This window comes from Rissa tridactyla, chromosome 10, assembly GCF_028500815.1.
Source record: "Rissa tridactyla isolate bRisTri1 chromosome 10, bRisTri1.patW.cur.20221130, whole genome shotgun sequence".
In the NCBI taxonomy this organism is placed as follows: Eukaryota; Metazoa; Chordata; class Aves; order Charadriiformes; family Laridae; genus Rissa; species Rissa tridactyla.
Window position 1 is genome coordinate 3,989,084 of NC_071475.1, and position 16,159 is coordinate 4,005,242.

The 16,159-nt window shown below is 58.3% G+C and overlaps 1 protein-coding gene across 5 annotated transcripts in view; it reads left to right on the top strand.

Moving 5' to 3' along the window:
* The window catches only part of PLXNA1 (plexin A1), a 120,332-nt gene that overhangs the window by 67,481 nt on the left and 36,692 nt on the right, over window positions 1-16,159 (top strand). For all 5 annotated transcript variants that reach the window (XM_054216380.1, XM_054216382.1, XM_054216384.1 and 2 more), the window contains exons 10-11: window positions 6,036-6,236; window positions 15,471-15,567. In XM_054216380.1, the coding sequence (XP_054072355.1) occupies window positions 6,036-6,236; window positions 15,471-15,567 (298 nt within the window). The remainder of the gene's footprint in view (window positions 1-6,035; window positions 6,237-15,470; window positions 15,568-16,159) is intronic.

Sequence of the window (16,159 nt, forward strand, 5' to 3'; positions counted from 1 at the left end):
TGACCCAGCTGCCCTCTCCTGTCCTGGTCCTGTCGCGGCCCCCTGCCCTATGGGGAAGGGTTTAGAAGAAGGCAAACGGCTTTGGAAACCTTTCCCACCGCCTTGCCCGAGGTGCTGGGGCTGCCTGGGAAGCAGTGAGGGGGGAGTGGGAAGCGCTGCCGGGACTGGATGCCAGAGGGGAGAGGCTGCGCTGGCTGAGGAGTGATGCTGCGGAGAGGCTGCTTGGGAAGCCGGGCGCAGCCGAGAGCACTTTAGGCTGAATGAAGGGAAAAACAAAGGCAGAGATGGTGAAGCATTTTCCTTTGATGTTTTTGAAGGGAGCAAGCTTGAGCTGTCATTGCAGAACAACTTGTTTTCAGAGAGGGGAAGGTTGAAATCTGTAAAACAAACTGTTTCGCTGCACCTCACGCCTTCTTCGTCTCAAGTGCTTTGCTAAGAAACATGTTCTTTTGCAGGGGTTCATCCTGCGCAGCATCCATGCCACCCACTGCCGAAACTTGTCACTGGCAGGGCGCTCACGGGAGGTCCTGGTGTCCCCAGCCTGTGGTGGCGTTGCTGGCTGTTTGGGTTGGGTCTGGAGGTCTGACCAACAGCCACTGGCTCTGCTGTAAATGCCGATTCGGTTTCTGAAGGGAGAATTTTGGGAGGGAGAGTTTCTCCTCCATCCCTGTCCTGGAAGAGGGCTCTGGTTGAACTTCCCTGGCTTTACAGTCTCCTGTGCAAGCGCCCAGTGGAAGGGTCCTTCTGTCTGATGGTTGCTGCTGGGAGCAAAGCCGTGTGCTGCCCTCACAGGAATGGCTCAAACGGATGTTGCCCTGGAGAAAGCATTAGCCCAGATCATCTCAGATAAAGTTTGGTCTCTTGAGCTCCAGCAGAGCTCGTGTCCCGGCAGCCTCCCAGGCCAGGACTGGTCCCTGGTAGCAGAGGTGAACAAGGAAAGCTTGTCTCCGCTTCGCAGACCATGTGTGAAGGCAAGGAGCCGAGATGTCCCTCAAGGTCTTTGCTGTCCTGGCTGGCACTGAGAGGAAGCCTGTCTCTGCATCTCCCCGGTCGGGAGGAGCAGTAAATCTCTATCCCCTGTAATTTGTGTCTTCTGAGGTCTGCCCTCATCCTCGGTGAGGACTTGTGAGCTCATGGGTATCCTTCTAGATCAGGGCTGTTGTCCTCCATGTGTCCCCCTGCTTCTGTGCTGGGAGCACGTGTGGAGTCAGACGGATCCTTCTGCGGATGAGGAACCCCAATTAATTTTTTCCCCATTACCCCCCTCTGCCTCTGTCATCACGCTCTCACAGGAGAGAACGGGAGAGCTGGGCCATTACTCAACCATTGCCCAGCCACCAGCAGCACCATCGCTTTTGGGCCAAGGATGGGATGGATGGAGGAGCATCTTCCCGTGTACTGGGGCTGAACCCTGTGTGGCTTCCCTGCTCCCTTGGGGTGGCTTGACCTTGGTTGGACACTGGGTGCCCACCAAGCCGTATCCCTGTGGAAAGCCAGAGTACCTGGTGTGTCTCCCTCTCCCAGGGGAGCTGCTGTGTCAGTGGGGGAACGTCTGGGCTTTGCAACCTGCAAAGAGAGCTGCTTGGGTCTCATACGTGGGCGCTCCCCAGTTTGGAGCCTCCAAGGCCTTCAGGAGTGGATGGACTTGAAGAAGATGGTGGTGTTCCAGCACGAGGCCATGCTGGGCTCTTGTCGTGATCCTTACTCCAAGTGTGGAGCTGAAGCCGCCTCTCAGCTAAGTGCCTCGGGAGAGCTGGAAAAGCCCAACTATCATTCCCGCACGTGGGCAGGTGGGGTTGGTGCTTGCCGTTTCTGCATGTCAACAGGATGGTAACGAGACTCCGCTCCTTAAGCAGCCCCTCTTGCCCCCGCGGCACTGGCGAGCGTGCGGGTGCCTGGGCCGTGCCGCAGCCCCGCTGCCAGCCTCTCGGATGGCACAGCGATGGCTTCGCGCTGTGCCTTCCACCAAACGGCCAAACTCCGGGCTCTGGCACCGTCCCTCACCTCCCTGGAGGTCCCACCCAAGTGCAAGGGGGTTGCACTGTGCTTCATGGGTGCTTGAGCGTGTTTGGCACAGGCCAGAACGAGCCCAGCCTGGCGGCCCCATGTGAAGAGGGGATTCGGTAATGTAAGAAGATCAGAAAAAGCTGTTTTCTCCTAGCTTGTGCCCTGAAGAAATCCAGCGAGGGATTGGCCTGTCCCAGGCATCCCAGAAGCCTGCTCTTGAGGTCGCGCTTCCAGCCAGCCCTGGTGTTGCTTCTGCAAATGCGACACGTGGTGTCCAGACCACTGGAGCCTGGCAGCTCTCGTCTGCCCATTCCCCTCACCGAGGGCACGGGGAGGCTGCTGGCCCTTCCTTCCCTGCCAGGCGAACCCAAAAGCATCTGGCCATACACCCCAGGGGTGTTGTCTCTGGGACACGTGCAGCTCTCCGGGAACTCGTGTCGCTCCCGAGCATGGGCAGTCTGTCCCCCGGCAGACCTTTTGGCCATGCTGGGACCTGGAGCGGTGCCTGGCTTGAGGTTTGGAGCGCCTGGCTCAGCCTGTTTGCACATTGGTGTGGCTTCGGCAGTTCCTGGCGGGGATGGCGAGACATCCTCAGACTGGCCACTGCTGTGGGCCGTGTGTCCGGGCTGGAGTGAGACATCCCGTCCCCGTCCCCAGCCATCCCAGTCCCCAGCAGGGTGGTGTGGCGGGTGGGGGAACTCTGTGCCAGCCCATGACACCACTGGACAAGTTTAATGGTAGACGTCCATCCTCTCTGTGGGAGGATATCTAACTGGGAGGGTTATTTTAAGCAGGATTTGGTCTGTATGCGTTGGCTGGAGTGTGGTGGGCACTGGTCAGGAGGGGCAGAGACAGGGGTTACCAGCAGTGCTTAACTCCGTCTCTGCTGGTTCCCAGCCCGTGGTTCACCACGGTTTCCTGAGTGGGGAAGCAGCTGTTTTGTAGCAAAAGACAGAGTGACCCATGGCACTCTGTCCTGGGCATGCTGGGCACGTTCACCTGCATTTCTGGGGGTGGCAGGGCAGGAACGGGCCGTGGGTAGGAGCCACCGCTCACGTAAATGTGCCTGGGAATGGTGGCAGCAGGAAGGATGTCCCTGCCCGCCAGCTGCGGTGGCTTTGAAGCCTGGGCTCTGGAGATCTCCCTCCCCTGCGGCGTGTTCGGGGTGCAGGGCTGGGGAAGGGGTGATGAAGCAGCACACGCTGCTGTTTGTTTTTCCCGACTCGTGGTGCCCAGCGGTGGCTGCGGGGTGAAGAGTGATGGATGCTGGAGTGTCCCATCCCAAAAAGCTGCCCTCCTGTGACAGTCCCTGCTGATGCAGAGCTGCTGTGGAGGATGAAAAGCTCCCGGCCTGCGGGGACCGTGTGTGTTGGTTCAGTCTAAAGCAGGTTCAGCTTGTGTTTGTTCTTCATTCCCCCGCCAGTGGGAATGGCTGAGGGCTTTGTGAGGGAACCTCAAAGCCAGGGTCAAGCTCAGCCCCAGATTGCCTTCATCCTCATCTCTGGGAGCTGCCAGAGAAACCCAAACCGCAGCGTTTGCAGCGTGACTCTGAAGCTCTTACCTCTCCAAGCAAACCTGGACACCCTTGTCGTGTTCTCATCCAGCTAGAAAAACAGTTTTAATGGAGAAAATCCGAGTTGTGCGGTGTTTGGGAATGTGCATGTGTTGGGGTCTTGCTTTTCTGCTCGTCCCATCCCTTCACAGCTCCCTGCTCCTGGCAGCCGAGGCTCTGCCGGGGGGGAGGCTGTTTTTGGCAGGATGGGGAGCTCTGTGGGCTGCGCAGAGTGTTCCCAAGGGAAGTTAAGTGCCGGGCAACGCTGGGGTGAGATTTTGTCAGCGGTCGGAATGGCTCGTAGGGGAAATGAGTTGTCCCTGTGCCCCCACCCCTCCGGGCACCCCGGGCGCCCACCAGCGCCAGGTGTTTCCTGTTTGGGCGCAGGCTGACATTTTTGCTGGATGAGACACTTCTGCCGGCAGATGCGGAGCATGTGACGTCGTGGGGGGGACGCGGCTCAAACCGCGAGTCAGCAAAACGAGCCCTCCTGCCTGCGCGGGGATGGGGACGCTCGTCCCCGCCGTGCTCCCCGGGCACCGGTCTTGCCAGCATCCGTGGTGAGCCCGGCTGGTGTGGCATGGACTTACCCGCTGCCCCGGCTGAGCTGGCAGGAATAATTACAGAAAAATGAGGAGGTGGAGGTGTCGGAGAGTGAGCTGGGAACTAATCCTCTCCAAGCATATATGTGCCCCGTGGGGAAGGTGTGTGCCACCCGTGGGGGTCCCCCTGCAATGCGGAGGGGGATCAAGCAGGCGGGGACATCTCCCTCCATCAGCACTTCGAAGACGGGAGCTGGTGGGGAGCAACCGCTTTGCAGCGGTGGGGGCCACTCATTATAAATGGCAGCGGGCATGCGGGGTCTCCCCGCTGTGAGCCCCCAGCTGATGCTGAAAGAGGGGACAACTTCAGCCCCCTTTGCAGAGGGGCAGCCACGGATACGGAGCAGGGAGGTGGCAGAGCAGTGCTGAGGGTCCCCAGACTGTCCCGGCCCCGTCACCATCTCCGGATTGGGGCTGGCACTCCTGTTCCTCTCTGCTTTCATTTCGTTTAGCATGTGTTGGGGATAAATAGTTACTTCCCTTAAAAATTGCGCTTTTGGGGAATACAGGCTTGTGAAGAACAGGAAGCTTAGAGTAAAACGAGTTGGGGCTTTCTGTTGATATTTGCTAAATGAAACAATTTCTTGTTCATTTCTCTACATCATTTGAAAGTTAGATTAATCCTACCAGCTGAGATAAAGCCCGGTGCTGCGCAGGGTCCGGCCCGTATCACTGTGGGCCGGCAGGAGGCAGGTGGGCAGCGTTGGCCACGCGTGGCTGCCAGTGGCCTTGGGGCGAGAGCTGCAGCCGCGCCGTGGCCGTCAGCAGCCTTGTGAGAGCAGGAGGGGGGGCTGCGTCCACCACCGGCGCTGCTGCTGCCATTTCTGTTTTCGGAACAGCTCGTTTCAGCACACGTTATTTCCCTCTTGACGTTATTTCACGCCGACGCTTCCAGGAGTCGCTGCCATAGGTGCGAGACCTCCGCCCGGCTCGGCAAGGCCGGCGTGGGATTGCGTCAGGCTGTTGTTGCCGAAGTGGCACCTACCAGGGCCATGGAGCTGTTTTTGCTGCCTGAGCTCATTTATTTTTGCTCCCTCCCGCTCCCCTGTGCTTTGCACACAAGGCTCACCAGCTCCTCCGGAGCAGCTGGGAGCCCGTGGCTATTAAAAGTTGAGTGCTTTGTCCTCCCAATGGCTCCTTCCCCGGGGAGCGTGGGCGGCTGGCACTGCCGAGCCCCTTGCCCTTGCCTTCGTCCCCAGCTTGGAGTCACCAGCATCCCCTGGCCGGCGGTGCCGTCTTCTGGGCGGCTTGCAGCTGGGCTGGTTGGGGTGACGCTGCTTCGAGCTGGCCACGGTTAAGAAGCGGCAGCAGCAGCAAAAATTGCTGCAGAGCAGGTTCTCTGCAACGTTACAGAAGCGCGTTGCAGTGTTGAAGGGGGAAAAGGCCTTTCTGTCCACTTGTGAAGGAAGGGGGATGGAGGCTGTAAGGGAAACAGGAGGGCTGAGAGGGTAGCCTGACAATACACAGCCTAATGGGTGTTAACTCTGAAACCTACTGACTGCAATGATGGCCTTATAGCCCATCTTGCTACCAGTCATTTCACCGAAATCAGTGCTGCTGTTGCAGTGCCAGGTTGCAGGTCCCATAGCCGAATCCAGTCGCCGCCTACCGCCTGGATTAACCTGAGATGTGGAAAACACCCCACTGCCGTGCTGCCAAATTCCTCTGTGCTCTCCTTTTGTGTCTTCAGGGCTTTGGTCCATGAGATGCTGGTTTGGGGTTGGCTGCACATAAGGATTTACTCAAGCGTGTGCTCAGGGTGGTATTTTCGCAGTGCGTTGCCCAGCCTGCCAGCCAAGGGGGGGTTGTGGGGGTGCTGGGGGAGGCTGCCGCGCTGTTCCCCTCTCATTGCCTGCCCCTTGTTCCCCTCGCAGGACTGCCCCCAGATCCTGCCCTCCACCCAGATCTACATCCCCGTGGGCGTGGTGAAACCCATCACCCTGACGGCCAAGAACCTGCCCCAGCCGCAGTCCGGCCAGCGCAACTACGAGTGCATCTTCCACATCCCCGGCAGCACCACCCGCGTCACCGCCCTGCGCTTCAACAGCACCAGCATCCAGTGCCAGAACACCTCGGTGAGTGCGTGGCTCACCTCGGCGCGGGCTTCGTTTGTGGGCTGCTCGTTCCTGCCCTGCCCCGGGACCTTCTCGGGTCGTTGCACGGTCGGGTTTGCTCTCCGGTGGGCAGGTCACGGGGGTTTCTGGTGCCCGTGGGGTGCGAGGTGGGCTCCCCCACTAGTGCACGGTGAGGCTGCTGCTGGGGGTCGTTCCTGATAGGATCAATGCCAGAGCCACCCTGAGGGAGCTGCCAGGCTTTAGGAGCACTTCCAAGGAAATTGGCTTTGGAAAGCTGAAGAAAGTTGCCTGGGCGGGAGCCAGCTGGCCTGGACGTGCCGGAGCCTTGCCTCCCCCTCCTCTCTGCCCGCTCCTGCTTCCCCCTGACACCAAGCCATCCCGCTGTACAGGCGGGATCGAGCTAACACCTTCTCCGTGTCTCGCTGCGCACACTCCCCCGCACGCCGCCGTGCCTGCCAGCCCCCGCTTCCCCCCCTCCCCTGCAGCCCCTCTCCATCCCCAGCTCCCACCGGCAGCTGCCTCATCCCCCTGCCTGCCCTCCATCCCGGCCCTGCTGGTGCTTCGCTCCCTGCTCTCCGTCCTTGCTCCCTGCAGCTCCCTCCTGCAGGCAGCTCTGCCTGCTCTACCCTCTCCGGTTGCCTTATCCCGAAGCGAGAGGGCGTTTTGTGGCCCCTTGGTGAGCTGTGTTGTGTGCCCCTCGCTGTGCAGCCGTCCTGAGCACCAAGCCCATGAGCAAACCCACCCAAGGTGTTAATAGCCCCCCCGGGAGCCGGCGTTGCTCAGTTCCTCGGCTGCCCCGCTGGGCTCTGCACCGACCTGCCCTCACCCGCATGGAGCCGGCCCCTCCCTTCTCCCTCCCATTTAATCCTTTTAAAATTTGTTTTCTGTCACTCACACTGTGAAAGCTCATTTGCAGCCTAACACCAGCGCCAATCCCGGCTCCCTTGGCCTTTGGTGGCACCACTGACATTTAGAGGCCATTGAAGATGAGCCCTGGCTCCCGCCCTCCTCCTGCGCTCCCGGGGCTGCGGGGCTTTGGGCAGGAGGAGCATCCCGAGTCGCTGGGCAGCAGTGCCAGGGGGAATGCTGTGCTGCCAGGGCTCTTTTTCTGTGACACGTAGTTTTCAAGGAGCAGAAATGCTCCCCGTCCTGAGCTGCTGGTGGAAATGGTGGTGGTGGGTCTGTGCAGGGACGTGCAGGACCAGAGTGGTGTCTGCAAGAAGCCATTACTGAGGCAGATTAAGCAAAGATTTGTTGTTTTGCTGCTTGTTTTGGGGAAGAGAAGCCAGGTCGAGCACTGCCCGGCAGAGCTGGCTTGGCTGCTGGTCCCCAGTGTTGGTTGTGACCCTCACCAGGGCTTGACCACATGGATCTGCCGTCAGACCTAGTCTTGCCCCCGTTGCCTGCATGGCTCGATGTTGGTGCTTCGAGGGGAACATGATGGATGTGTGTGTGAAGAGACATCACCGTGGCGAGGGTCCCTTTGCTGGGGTCTCGTTGCTGCCGGTAGCCAAGCTTGGCTGCTCTGTCTCCATCACAGCCACATGGGAGGTTTCTTGGGGGTCATCCGAGACACCCTTGTCCTGGCTGGTTAAACCAGGTACCCGCTTGGTTCTCCGAGGGCTGTTCTGCAATGTGCCAGTGCTTGGCCCTGCTGCTGGAGCACCTGTGGCTGGAAACGGGCTGGTGGAACCATTGCCCTGTTGCAAAGGGTGGAAGAAACTTGGCCTCTTTGTCCCAAAGAGGGAGCCAGCCTTCGGGGACCCCGGCCATCAGCACCTGGGAGCTGAAACCGCATCTGCTGGGGCACAGGTAGTCTGTGGGGGAAGCAGATGTTGGCTTGCAGACTTTAATCCCTCACGGTGATTTGCTGGTCCCCAGCTTTGTGGGGACATCTTGTGAGCCCCTGCCTGGCCAGAGCCCCTCGGCCAGCCCAGCCTCCTGCCAGGGTCCTCTGCCTGCAGCTGGCAGAGCTGGCCGCTCCCTCATGCCCCGTTCTTCAGCCTGCGGTTTGGCTTGGTTCATTCAAAAGCAGTTTGGGACGGCGTGTGCTGCAGGATGCTCCTGACAGAGAAGCGGCTGCACGGTGCCGGCAGCGGCAGCCTTGATGGCTCCTGTAGGGTGTCGGGGGAGAGGTGCCTGCGCCAGAGCGGAGCCTTTCCCGGAGTGGAGCCTTTCCCTAACGGAGATGGGACTTGGAGAGGGGAGTCTGAAACATTTGGACTCATTTCTCCCCAGTAAGTTTCAATTTGCAAGGCGGGAGGGAGAGGCAGAAGCAAAAAACACTGCTTGTGTTTTCCGAAGGGTGCTGCTGTTGCCAGCACCAGTGTCTTGAGCTGCACGGCCTCTGCAGCTCTTGTCCGAAGGGATGGGATGGCTTGAGGTGTGCCTGTCTGCCATCACGGTCCCCACGCAGAGCTGAGATGACAGACACCTTCTCCCAGACTGACAGTGGTGGACGTTTGACCCGAAAATTGCCGCAGATGCTCGGAAAGCAAAGCAAATCAGCCAGAGGACGCGTGGCAGGCATTGGGGGCTGCGTGGGCGCGGGAGCGGGTGGCAGCAGCTCTCTGGGGCTGCGGTCTCAGGCAGGAGACGTGGCTTTCAGGAGCAAGGTGGCTTCACAGACGGAAGAAGAGAGTTTTGGCTTGAACGAAGCTGTCTTTCTTTCAGGGTCTGCTCTCCTGCTTTAACATTTGAGGGCATTTAGCCAGGCTGCTTTATGGTGTGGGGGATTCGGATTCACACTTCTGTGATGCTTGTCTCCTCCCCGTCTTTTTTTGCAGTCCATCTGGCTGGTTGATAGCACTTCAGGCTCCCACCATCACCCACCCGTGACCCACCCGGTTCTTCTATCGCAATTTATTTTTTGGGTTAGGAGTTTGGGTCTGGCCCGGTGTGGAGGACACTCTGGTGAGCGCAGAAACAGGGAAAGGATGACATCGGCCCAGCCAGCGTGTGAGGAATGGATGTCCTCGCCTCGGGAAGGCATTTAAGCACACTTTGTTTCCAGTAGTTCAATGGGATCTAAACAAGAGGTTAATTGCGCTGCGGAATTAGGGATGCTTTCCTGAATCTCGGGTGAATGGAAGGGATAATAAGTCAAGCCCGCTTAAAACTCCTTGTCTTTTGTTTAGTTTTAGTGCTTGTCAAACTCCAATGACTTGTTAGGGCTTTGAAGAAAGGACATCTTGGTTAAATATTCAGCAGTCCATTCATTAAGGTTTGAGTGTCGACTATAAACATCATTTGAGACACCCAATAGATCTTCAGCCAACTCAAGAGAGACCAGGCTTGGTGTTCCCCACACATCTCAGGGCAAAAAAGAAGCAGAAAAACCCTTTTCTGCCTCCTCAGTTTGGTCTCTTTCTGCCGTTCAAAAGGAAATCAACCCTAAAGGTTTTCTACATGCTTTGTAAAGAACCAAAAAGAAAAGAAAAGCCTAATTAAGAAAACAAATTCTTTGCTAGTAAACTATTTTTTTGTTAATTGGTTGCTTTAAATCGTCTGGAGGCAGACGTTTCCAGGCTTGCTTCATGCAGCGGAGGATGGGGAAGGGGTCACCTGTCTTAATGCGTGCAGGTAACGCCTGAGTTTCGTTTTCCAAGCAATCCCTGCTTTTGCCCATTTTTTCCCATCTGCCATTCCTCAGTAGGGCTCATCCTTCTGATTGCTGCGAAAAATAAGGGAGTTTTGCTGTTGGAAAGTACCCCAGTCCTGAATCCACGCTACTGCTTGTAACACTGGACTTCATCCCATTTAGTCCTGGCCTTGGCAAAATGGCTACAGGTGTTTCTCGCTGCCAAGAGCTTGGCTTTTTCTCTCCAGAATGTTCCTCTTAAGACTGAAGTAGCCCCAGAGCTGCTCTTTCCCTTTAAATGTAAAAATAGGAGGAACCCCTGATCTCCTTTCCATGAGCATTTGAGTTTGTCGTCTCAGCACTTTAATTTAAGCCTCGTGCCTCAATTAATTCCCTTTCCTTTTAACCGAAGCCCTGCGTGGTGAGGAGCAGCTGTGTCACCTCCCTGGCTCCCTTTCGCCTTCTTCCTCGCCAGTCCCCCTGACACGGGCAGCCCACCTTGCCCACCCATTTCCAACGGCTGCTCCCCTCCCACCAGGCTGGGGATGTTTGCCTGGGAGCCGCGCGGAGCGGCTCATCCCTGTGACGAAATGATACGGATGCGGAGCAAGCTGGACTGGGGGGGTCGGCGTGTGAGTGGTACCCAGAGCCGCCGAGGCTGAGGCCGGGATGCCCAGCCCCGGGTGTGGATGCCGGGAAGACAGGCAAGACCTGTTAGAATTACTTTTTCTGGGTATTTTTGTACCACAGTGGAGCCTGGGTGTGTCGGTCTGATGTGTTCCCAGGGTCTTGGGTTCTCACTCACACCCTGCCGAATTTCGGAGGCAGGCGAAGAAGCTTGCATGTGATGGGGGAGGAGAGGGGGAATTTGATGTGAAAAGAGCAAAAGGATGTCCAGAATCGGAGGCCAAGTGTTACTGTCGAGTTGTGCTGTTGTGTGGATGATGGTATTTTACTAGGCCTGGGGTGTGTTTATAGAGGAACATAAATCATACACACAGGCCCTGTTCTGAGCGCCGCACACCTCCAGTATATGTATCTCTAATTAACCAGCCGTGGAGGGGGAAACAGGATTGGAGCCCACAACCCCGGCACCGTTCGCCAACAAAGCCGTGCTCTCCGTCCTAGCGGTGCCTACATTTATCTTTCCTGCAGCAGTGTTTAAAGTGAAAAGGGAGTATCAGGAGAGTTTGATAGGATCCAATTAAATTCCAGCAGATAAAATAATGATGAATTGCAGTTGAGCCCTGGCGAGACACGATGTACATTACTGCCGTCCCCGTAGTGCGGGGAAGGAGTTGAGGTCATCAACTACAGAAAAATAGGACACAGCTGCAGCCCAAGCGCTCCTCCAGAAATGCAGCCCGGGGGGGTGGTGCCGGTGAGAAGGAGGGGGGTTGTAAGGGAAGTTCGGGTGTGCGGGTTTGCTCGCAGAGGGCAGAGGAGCAGCCCCTCCGCAGCCTTCCTCCCTTCCCCGTGCTGGGTTGTGGCCGGAGTGAGGTGGCTGCCCCACGGCAAGGGGTGTGATGGCCGTGGGGCCACCCTGCCTTGTCTGGGCTGGGAAGGGCTAGTGCCTTTGGCTAATTGGCATGGCGCTTGCAGGAGCATCTCAAAGTGCATCTCGGTGCAATCCGCCCCAGATTCGGGGTGTCCCCTCGCTGGCTGCAGCTCTGTCCCCTGGGAGCGCGGCTCCCTGGAGGCACCTTCTTGGAGTGCTGAATCCCTCACCCCAAGGGGAGCTGGGTGTCTCTCGGTGCCCGTTCCTGCCAACTGGTGGGTGAGCAGTGGGCTTGCTAGAACCAAATATGAGACCTTCAGGGGAGGTGGCGCCCACAGCCCTCGCAGCACGCTGGGCTGGTGGGCATCCTCCCCTGGGGGACAGGGAGGGCGTGAGAACGGGAGCTGTGAGAAGCACATGAAGTTGTTGGCTGTTACTTGGGAAGATGCCTGAGATCAGTTTGGGGTGAAGAGCCTTGAGAAAGGCTTGGTGAGGAGTCCTCTCGCCTGAACCACATCCCTGCAGAAGGAGCTCTTGCTGGGAATAGTTGTATCCAGGTCGGTGGGGCTGGTGTGTCCTCCATCGGCCCTTCTACGCTTGCCTTGTAGGCTCTTCCAGAGAGGGTTGAAAAGGCTGGCCGGGTTAGGTAAGGAGCCAAGCAGCTCACATCTCTGTTGCTGACTCACCCGATGACATCTTTTCTCCCATCACCTTCTGTGGACCATGCTGCGTGAGCACGCTTCTCTTTTGGGCACTGTTGGTTTACTCCTGGGGCTGTGCCTGTCGGTTTTTGCTCCCAGAGCAAACGTCCCTTTCCTATAACTTGTCCCCGAGGCAGCTGCCGTGCTGGATTGTCCTGCGGCAGAGCTGGAGGGTCCCAGGCACCTTTGTAGAGCGAAAGGTGGTCTGATAGCAGGGCTGCCTGGGAAGGTGCATCCCCCCGGCTCACACCCCGCCCCGGCTTCCCCGCCCCTCTCGCAGCTCATCCCAGATCGCTGCCAGCCACAGCGATTGATTAACCGGGAAGTTAATAACAGTTAAGCGTTTAATGGATGTTTAGCACCGTGTTAGCTAGAAGCAGGGGAGGAGCCAGCGTGGTGGGACCTGCTGGCTGCCTGTGGGCTCTTCCCTGCATCCCATGGGATGGAGACATTGGTAAGCACCCCTCTGCCTGATCCGCACTGCTTGTGGGGCCTTCAGTTCCAGAAAGTGGCCACTGTTTTGCTCAGCTGCCACGGCCGGGCTGCTGCCACCTCCCTGTCTGTGGCTGTGCCCATGGGTGGAGAGGGCACCTTCCTGCCCGTGCTGTGGCAAGAGCAGCTGCGGGAAGGCCTTTTGAAAACATCCTTCAAAATAAGAGGTGCTTGGGAAATTAGAGAGGGATCTGATGGATCTCGGTGTCCCAGGAGGCTGAGTGCTGAGCCCCGGTGGCTGCAGCTCCTGCCTGCACGCAGCCAAACCACGACTCCGGCTCTGGCATCCTACAGGGACCAGTAACGGCATCCAAGCCGTGAACCCGCTGCTCGTCTCTGCAGGGCAGGTGAGATGCTGCTGACGGACACACAAACACCGAGGACACGTTTTTCATTGACATCTGCGTTCCCTTGGTGATCCCATGCCGTGAACGCCAGCTGGGGCGACAACTCCTGCTCCTGCCTGCTGCTTCCCTCCGCACGGTCCTGCACTCCCTCCCCACCGTCTGCTCCAGCTCCGCAGCAAATTCAGCATCTTCAGCACCGTGCCCTTTCCCAGAGGGACAGGGTCTCTTGTGCAATTGCCCTGTTGCTGTCTCGGGGCTGGTGCATGAAGAGTTAATGCTCTCCCTCCCTCTCCCCCTATTCTTCTTCCTCCAACCCACCTCCCAGAAGAACTAATTTCCAAAAGCAGCCGGGGCAGAGAGATGCAAATAAGTGTTTTGGACAGCTGCAGGCTGGATGCCTTCCCGAGATGCCAGGGCCCCAAATGAGACATGTCAGAGTACAAATTGAAAATGCCAATTTCACTTACGCTGCCACGTGGCTCGTCACAGCTAAATTCTGCTCCGACGCCGCCACCGCCGCCCTCCCCAGCACACGCTCCCTCCTGCTGCCAGGGGATGGCCTCTACTTGCTGCTGTGGGTCTGACCAGCTCCTCATCACGGTCCTGTTGGGGATGTCCTTGGGCGGGTGGAGGATAGGGGATGGTGAACAAATCCAGATTCCCAGCCCAGTTCTGGGTCCATCTTCCCAGGCTTGGTGACGGGAACGTTGCTGAGAGGCTCTGGTTGCGGATGGAGCGTGGTGGGGATGTGGCTGAAGGTCCTCTGAGTGAACACCGTGAGAGGTGCCGTGTCTTGAGAGGCTGTGTGGGAGGTGTGGGGCTCTTCCAGGAGAGGAGAGGTGGTGGTGAAGCTGTTGGATGCTCAAGAAAGGGTTGAGGTTGGAGTGGAGGTCTCATGCCTTATAACTGCTGCGTACGGCGGATCAGTGGCAGCCTTCCTCCCCTGTGCTTGTGCGGGGTGGCCCCTGGGTGTAGGACCGCTAGCCAAAAGCTGTGGAGCTGTAAGCCAGGACCAGGCTTAGCCTCTCATTTGTACCTTGTGGGGCTGAGGGGTTGAGGGAAGCGTGTGTTGCCGTAGCCATGGCTCACACCGGTCCTGTGCCCCGTTCTGGTGCTGTGTCTCATGCTGGACTGTGGCTGTTGATGGTGCCTGGTTGGGAGACACTCAGCACGGGAGCGACCAGCTTTGATGGCGAGAGGGACCCAAGCACCTCTTGCTTCCCACGGCCACCTGGGCATGCTGGCTTCGTCCGTGGATCACATCCCTGCCTCCTGGGGAGGCGGTTGAGCAGAGCAGACCCACCGGAGCGGTCCCTGGCGCTGGCAGGGACAAATGTGCTCTGTGGGGCAGCAGCTGGGGCAGAGCTGGAGGAGATGCTGAGGCCACCACCAGGGCTGCACGAGGTGACGCTGGGGCTGGCTGGAGGCGGTGGCAGGGCTGCGGCCGGGTGAGCCGCTGCCGGCGCGTCCACCGCTCCCTAACAAACTCCAGCAACCCATGAATCATTCATTTAATCTCTCCTGACACGCCTGTCATTTTCTCGGGCGAGGAGCGGGGAATCTCTTGCCGAAGGAGGTCATTAGCTGTCAGGGATGGTTCCGACTGCCTTCCTGCCTCTGTATCGATTAAACCTCTCCGCCTGCGTACAGGGGCTGTGCGGGGAATATTGATGGGGCTGCTGGGGCTTGGGTGTTGAGGCAGCGGAGAGGGGTGTGGGTGGGGAGGAGGCACTGCCCGCGCTGGAAGGAGCAGCAGAGGTGGGTACGTCCGGACAGCAGCGGGTGCCGGGGCCTGAGTTTGGGCATGCAGCAGGTCCCCGGGAGCTGGGGGGCAGGATCCCCCAGTGTCACATCCCTGCATGGGAGCCTGGGGGATCTGGGTGGTGATGCCGGTCTGGGAGTGGGATAGAGCCGCTGGACAGGCACAGCGTGGGGCTGGGAGCGGGGCAGCTGGGGGTGCGGTGTAGAGGCAGCGTGTGGAGGGGAGGGATGGTCTCCCAAGACCTTCCGGAGGGCTGGTGTGGCACAGGGCTGGTGCCTGGCTCTGTCCCGCCCACGGCTTTGTGTTATTGTGTTATGGGTGATGGGGCTGGAGGGGACCATGGGGGACAACCTCCTACCGGGTGTCAGGGGTGGCTCTACTGAATCTGCTGCTGCCATGTGCCCAGCTTGTCCTCCCTGAGCTTCACTGTAGTGATGAGCATGATCCCAAATGTGATCCCAAACATCCGACTGAGCATCCCTGGAGTGGGGAGGACATGGGGGAGGGCTCGGGTGCCTGGCGGGGAGAGGTACGTGTGTGCTGCAGAGACACCATCTGTTTCCTTCTCTCCCAGCAGCAGCTTCAGACCTTTGTGTTAATGGGTTTTGGGTTTATTTAGAAACCCTCTATTTTGCTTATTTATCCTTTTTTGCCAGTCTAGCCTACTGGTTTGCAGGTGCTGTATCCGATGCTTTGACCAGTGGCTGTTAGACCTGACTGAACCAGGCTCCCATCGCTCTCCTCTGGGTTGGTGGGAGCCATCCATGGAATGGGGTTGTACGCTCTGTGCCCCTCATCGGGGTGTCTCACCTCGCCCATTAACGGGCTCTACCTCCTTCTGTCTCCTCCTGCAGTATTTCTATGAAGGGAACGACATCAGCGACCTGCCGGTCAACTTGTCCGTGGTGTGGAACGGGAACTTTGTCATCGACAATCCCCAGAACATCCAGGGTGAGTGAAGCATGGGACGGGGGTGGGAAAGCATCCTGGTGCCCCCCCCCCGCCGCCGCCAGCTTCCAGCCCACCCCTCTCCCCCTCCCCGACTGCAGTTTGCACCAGTGCCTTGGGGGAGGGAGCGATGCTCTGGCTGTGTCAATCTGCTGGGTTTCTAAATGAGAGAGGCTTTTCTCCAAGAAACTTCGGGAGAGCGCCCAAAGCTCTGCCTTGGCTTTGAGTCCAGGGTGCTGGTGCCTTCTGCCTGTGGGGGTTTGTCCCCTTGGGAAGCTGGTGGCTTGCATGGAATCGTAGAATCATAGGATGGTTTGGGTTGGAAGGGACCTTAAAGATCATCTAGTTCCAACACCCTGCCCTGGGCAGGGACACCTCCCACCAGCCCGGGCTGCTCCAAGCCCCGTCCAGCCCGGCCTTGAACCCCTCCAGGGATGGGGCATCCACAGCTTCTCTGGGCAACCTGTTCCAGTGCCTCACCACCCTCAGAGTGAAAAATTTCTTCCTAATATCTAATCTAAATCTCCCCTTTTTCAGTTTAAAACCATTACCTCTGCATGGATTACCCGCATGCAGTGGGAGGGGCGAGAGTGGG